The 6824-nt window shown below is 38.8% G+C and overlaps 1 protein-coding gene across 1 annotated transcript in view; it reads right to left on the bottom strand.

Annotated features, from left to right (window-relative positions):
* The window catches only part of ZC3H12C (zinc finger CCCH-type containing 12C), a 28574-nt gene extending 22116 nt beyond the window's left edge, over positions 1 to 6458 (bottom strand). The window contains exons 1-2 of the mRNA XM_023516071.1: positions 6161 to 6458; positions 5305 to 6056 (exon numbers count right to left, since the gene is read on the bottom strand). Coding sequence (XP_023371839.1) covers positions 5305 to 6056; positions 6161 to 6211 — 803 coding nt within the window. The 5' untranslated portion in view covers positions 6212 to 6458. The remainder of the gene's footprint in view (positions 1 to 5304; positions 6057 to 6160) is intronic.
* Between the last annotated feature and the right edge of the window lie 366 nt (positions 6459 to 6824).

Below are 6824 nucleotides of genomic sequence, written 5' to 3'. Positions count from 1 at the left end.
TGTTTGGCGGGCCCGGGCTGGGGATTCGAACCCGCCACCTTAGGTGTATGTGGCTGGCGCCTTAGCCGCTTGAGCCACAGGCGCCGAGCCAATAAGTGCTTTTTTTAAATGCTTGTCTATTCTGTTATTCTTATAACTACTCAGCTTTACTGTGTCTGATCTCTTTTTCAGTATCACCAAGATCACTTTGAAGCTAAGCATCATTCTCAGGATGGTAAATATTAAACATACCACCAGAAAACTAAATTCATGCTCCCTTTGTATAGATCATTTACATCAATATTTCTCAAGTTGTATTCCAACCAGAAATTCCATGGCATGGCACAGAGAACCTTCTGGAGAGTAGGGAAGGGAATTATTTTTAAGTGGGAAACAGCTGTACCCACACGTACTCCCCAATCCAAACAAAACTCTGCTTTTGCTTGTTTTAAATATTGGGCTTCCACATAAGATTTGCAGGATTGTACTACTTTTAAAAAAATAAAAGTCTGGGGTGGTGCCTATGGCTCAGTGGGTGGGGCACCGGCCCCATATATCAAAGGGCGGTGGGTTCAAACCTGGCTCTGGCCAAACTGCAACAACAACAACAACAAAAATAGCTGGGCGTTGTGGTAGGCGCCTATAGTCCCCATTACTTGGGAGGCTGAGGCAAGAGTATTGCCTAAGCCCAGAAGTTGGAGGTTGCTGTGAGCAGTGTGACGCCACGGCACTCCACTGAGGGCAATAATGTGGGACTCTGCCTCTACCAAAAAAAAAAAAAAAAAAAAAGTCTGAAAAAGCACTGATTTGGGATGACAAAAATATTCAACACCAAAATTAGAAGTCTAATATGAAACAATTACTCCCCTCCAGTTATGAACACAGCAGCAGCAGAATCAAGAGAGGTATAAAGCTTTGAGACCTGGAAAGGGAAAATGAAAGGGAAAGGAGAAGGAGTCGCTTTACCTTGTAAGGGTTGTAATTTGAGGCAAAATTAATAATAGAAAGCACATCTAGATCCAAGTGGGTCATTAGTCTGAAGATGATAGAGATATATTTAGTACATAGAAAAAGGACTTACTGGCAAAAGTAGAAAATACTCAAACCACCCCCCCCCCATTTCTTATAATTGGTAACACTAGTTAGGTGAAGATCTGTGATTATTTATGTATAACAGGATGACTAAGGTCACTATTTCTTAGGTTAACACACCTGAGATAATAAGAAAGGTTATTGCCCATTGGTCTATTAAAATACATAATGTTGATGATAAATGGAATTATGTACCTGCAGTTATGAAGAGATATAATGTAATATCTGTTTGTCTTAATATAATTAAACAACAACAAACTCTGACTCTTTGATTCTTTATATCATCTATAAGGATTTTCTTTAAAAACAGTAAAAGAAATGGGATGCTCACTGCCGACCAACCTGGAAGTGATACCTGCAGCATTCGCTTGGAGGGAATTTAAGCTGTCCTTTAATTAATCTTACTTCTAGTATACTGGGACTTAAAAAACATTCCACTGAGAGGCTATCCAACAGAAATATAAAATATATGCCACACATGTACTTTTAAATTATCTAGCATGGCACCTTAAAAAATTAAAAAGCAGTTGATATTAATTTTAGTTTGTATTTCATTTAACTCAACATATAGAATTATTTTAACAAGTATATATCACGCAAGCTATTGAAATAGCTTACATAGTGTTGTACTAAGTCTTGGAAATCTAGTATTTTTATGCATTTACACCACATCGCAATTTGGACGAGACATATTTCAAGAGTTCAGGAACCACACGTGTCTAGTGGTTACCATACTGAATCCTGCAGGTTTACGGTACATAATTTGAATGTTAGATTAAATCTTGTGACTGGTGAACAGGCCTTACTGGTGCACCTTTGTGCAGGGCATTCAGATAAATACTGTGTTCACGGATAATCTCACGTGATCCCCTTCTGACCAGTGAGATCCGTGCTTGTGTTGCCTCTGTGAGTGATGGGGAAACACTGTCCCTAACGGAGCAAGGGAAGGTGGCACGGCAGCAAGTATGAATGGGCTCTGGCAATCCTCAGCCTGTCCTGCTGTCTAAACCAAGCATGCGCACAAGGTGTCCACGGAGATTTCACTAACTCCAAATCAGTGTTGTACTTAAACGTTAAACAGGCTACAGGGCAACAAACAAACCCAACACTTGAAGGCCAAGTGCAGAGCCTACGCAAGAGGGCCTTCAATATTCAAATCAATGTTGTTGGAAAGAGTTCTCAAGTTCCTATACGCTCACAATCCAGAGTACACATGAAAGGCTTTGTACTTTTTAAAAATTTAATTGGACGCTTAAATCCTGATTGCACAGATTCTAAATTTGACTTGTGTTTTATAAACATATGGCTCAGCCTGTTATTGATCTAAGGGAAAGTTATCACAACTTAATGCATTTTCTCTGTTCGTATTCTGACTCTATAATCTTTACCTAACTTCTGTTTAGACTTCAAGAAAATTATTTCAGTGAATGACCTGGAGGGTATCTCTACATCCCAGGTGAGAGTCACTGTGTATGAACACCAGCTGCCTTCTTTTAGGAATCTTTTTGGGGGGGCTGAGTATAAACTCACAAGCAAACGGCTGGATGATTTATCTTCTCTGTACCATTTGATTGGCACGAAAACCAATGATATTCTTAGTACATCTTCTCCCGGAAGCTGGCCACAATTTAACCTTTGTATATCTTTTCAAAAACAAGTAGGTCTCCTCGTCTCTAATCCATGCTCGAAATTTCTCTATAGAGCAGCGGTTCTCAACCTGTGGGTCGTGACCCACAGGAACTGCATTAAACGGTCGTGGCATTAGGAAGGTGGAGACCCACGGCTATAGCGTGATCGTCCCTAAAGGCAATTTTTACTATGCCACGTTTCCCTTTAAAATGAAATTCCTCCTAACACTAATGGAGTGGCAATACAAGCACGAACCCCACTGGTCAAAGTGGTCCTCCTGAGATTACTAATGAACAAAATATTTATCCTAATACTCTGCACAAATGTGCACAGTAAAGTCCACGCACCAGTCAGGAGATGCATCTAACTCCAGATGCACCTGTATTTTCTGGCCAAGAGGGAGGACTTGCAATGAAAGAGGTGTGGGAGGGGGAGTTTCCATCAAAAAACAGAAGCCCAGTGTGCCCACCTTCCATTCCAACACCAAACGGGGGAATCTGTGCCACAGCATGGCACAGAGGTAATGATGAGGCTTTGGGTTTTTTCTTTCACCATTCTCATTTTTTATAAAGTTTGTAAGAAGCTAAAATAGACCACGGCAATTTAGTCAATTGTAATGAAGTCAGCTGGCTGGGTCATGGAAGCAGAAATCACTTTTAGGAATCAAAGCGCTCTAATACTGCCTTAGACACCCACCTCCAATGGAGTTAAAGTACAAAGACTGTACTTTCTTAACATGGCAAGTCATCTCAACCTAAAACCACAGGGAAGTATAAAAAGCACTGGATTCATGTGGCTAGAGACTAGTTCTATGTTCCATGAGAGTAGCGTGCTGGAAGATGTTTTTTTTTTAAAACAAATTCCTCTAGTTTAAATTCTGATACTATGTATACAGCCATGGTTGTAAGTGTTCCGCAAGGATCTATGACCTTCCCCCACTACTCTCTCCTTTGGCAATTTTCATGGCTTTTGGCCTTAAATATTATCATGAAGGCAATTATAATATAGTTATGATTATTACAAGAAAAAAATCATTTTGGAGACAAGTTTGGAAAAAAATCAAATGGAGAGGTAATCTTACCGAAGGCCTCTCAAAGCTATACCCATGCTTCATACCCAAGATTACCCTAGACCTTCTATACATCACTGCAAAATTATCAGCACCAGGCACAATTCGATTACCTTATCTTACAGAGCCACATAAAAATTCTCCAGCTTAGTATGCAAGACCTTGCAATGTCTGGCTTGACTCTTTTCAACTTAATTTTCCTCCTTTTATTATATGATGAAGAGTGCAGATTTTGAAGTCAGCCATATTTGGGTTAGAATTATGTTTTGTCTTGGCAAATAATTTAAAGCATATCTCATTTGCTTATAAATGAAAGAAAGATAATACTGCCTCCACCTGAAAAGGTTATTTGGAGACTGACATGTTGGTCCTCCTCAAACTTGCCCATGGAAGAACTTGTTATTGCCTATTAAAAGCAGCAGTTCTCAAACTTCAATTCATATCAGTGTTAGAAGGAGTACTTCTTACAAAAGGAAGCTTGGGCTACACTTTGAACTTGTCTTGGTAGGTCTATGTGGGGATCTAGGACCACATTGTCCAAAATGGTAGCCAATAACCACATAAGGCTGCTGGCCGCTTGAAACCCAGCTATTCTGAAATGAGACTTACTGTAAGTGTAAGAAGCACTGCAGATTACAAGGAATATGCAATTACATTAATTGATTATCAAAGAATAACACAAAATCTCCTTTGTAAATTTTTAAAATTGATTACATATTAGAATGACATTTTGGATATATTAGCATGAGTAAGTTATATTATTCACAGTAATTTTACCTGTTTCTTTTTAATTTTTAATGCAGGTACTGGAGAAAATTTAATATGACATACACGGTTTGCTACAGAATCAGCATTTTAAACAAATCCCCCAATTGAGTCTGTGGTAGGCATCCTCTGATCACCTTCTGAGGAACAAGATATGAAAACTCTAAGCTCTCCAGAGAAAGACTGATGCTTTTATACTTATGATCTTTTTATCCTCCTGAACACTGTGGCAGTTAATTACACATTGCTTGAATTTGGATGTGCTTTATATTTTGATCCATCAAAATTCATCAAAAAACGTTTATTAGTGTTTGAATTGCATTTGAATGGAGCAAGACACTTCAAATGATATATTTATTCACAAATCAATAAAATAGTCTATTTCTGGAAGAATTAGAGGTTTTTCCTATGGTTATTTCGACTACATGTAGAAATGAACTACATTTCAAAATTGTTGAGTATTATCATCTTCAAGTTATTTCAAACGAGTGATCAACGCTAAACCAAAAACACGCACTAATTTTCATACCATAATAATTTAGCTGGATAAGGAATATGATGTATCAGAGAAAAGAGGGTCTTTCCACAGGGATAAATGAGGTGAAGATGGCTATGTCCCCTAAAAGAAAAGAAAACTGTTCTCTAAAGCAAATATTGGGATATAGAATAACCTTGACCTTAATGACCTATCAAGGAAAATGGCCAAAACATTAGAAATAACTTTTAAAGATCATTTGGTAATAATTTCCAGCAAGGATTTTTCCACTTACCTCATTGCCACATTGCTACCATCTATAACTATTGGTCTCAGATTTTCACCATCATCTGTTACAACCTCTTGCATTGGAGATTCAGACCGCTGAGATTCCAGGGAAGATGTCTCCCGCATTATACTGTTAATGGTACTAACGGTTTGATCAGCCTCACTTTTATTCCCCAGTTTGACAAGTTCTCCCAAAATGTCATTGATTAAAGCATCTGTTCCAAGTTTGTTTAGCACAAGCTGAACCTGTTCTTCAGAGTAACCTAACTTAAGTGCAAACTCCAGTTTTGTTTGGTATTCTCGTACCACGTCAGGGGGTGTCTTCCCCTCCTTGGACGTCGTCTGAGACTCTTCGGGTTTAAAGTCTTGCAAGATTTCATTGCGCTTGAGTACATGAGGCTCTAAACAGGGAGACCTGCACAGTTGTCTGTGAGTCTTGGTCAATGAGCACGGCTCTATGGAAAGGCTACTCGATTGCTCGGACTCATGATCAGAACTCGTGCTTTCTTCAGAGTCACCAGAGCTCACATTCTCCTCGGACACCTCTTTCTCATCCCTCCCGGCATTCACTGTATCCATTGTTCGTTTCTCCACCGTTGACCAAGGTACAGCCGCGCTTAACTGTGGGTCAGTGCCCTCCACATAAAGGTGGCCAAGGTCATGCCCCAGGTGATCCTTCAAGCCCATGAAGCTGTTCAGTGTACTTGACTCCACCTTGTTGCTTTTTCTGTATTCCTGAATGCAAAGCACCCCGTATTCCTAGAGAAAAATGTACAATATTTAGAATTTCATATTCACGATTTGATTTGTCTCAACAGAGAAGTCAAAAGATAATCACTAAACTATTAAATCTCTACTTGTACCTTATCTACACCTTCTCCTCCCTCATAATGCCTTTGCCAAGATAGCATCATGCTCCATTCTGCAGATGAAGAAGTTAGGAATTAGGAGGGCCATGCGTGCAATTCCTCCAAGTCAACAGAGTGGGGATGTAGCAGAACTGGATTTTTTTTACCTAGTTTCCTCTAACTCCAAACCCCATGAGTTCCGACTGTATCATGCTTCCGTCTCAACTTTGATGGAAGAGATTTTTCCACTTTTAGAAAGATACAGAATTCTAGAGTGACACACAGAGTATTACCAAATAGCATGCTTTAAATATGCCACGACAGACCATTTGCATTTTCTATAATAGAATTCGCAAAAATCTGTAAAAATTCTTTTCAAGAGAAATCCATGTGGAAAGAAAACATTAACTTGTCATACCTGAAAAATTGTCATGAATTTAGATATTTAACAATCTAAAGAAGTTTCAAAACTTCTTTGAAACTAAGTTATGTGGATAATGTAATGAAAGACTACAAATTCTAAAATGGCTAGCAAGGAATTAAATAATTACAAGTGAATTAAATTCCACTTAGAGATGAATAAAGTTTTGCCATAATATTCCTGAGTTTGCGAGTATGGAATACACTGACACAATGTAATTTTTAACATTACGCTACCCTTACTGAGCACCAGGGATAC

This window comes from Otolemur garnettii, unplaced genomic scaffold (assembly GCF_000181295.1).
Source record: "Otolemur garnettii isolate 467f Iridium unplaced genomic scaffold, OtoGar3 scaffold00086, whole genome shotgun sequence".
NCBI lineage: Eukaryota > Metazoa > Chordata > Mammalia > Primates > Galagidae > Otolemur > Otolemur garnettii.
The sequence above is the reverse complement of the archived record's forward strand: the minus strand, read 5'-3'. Positions and strand labels throughout refer to the sequence as shown.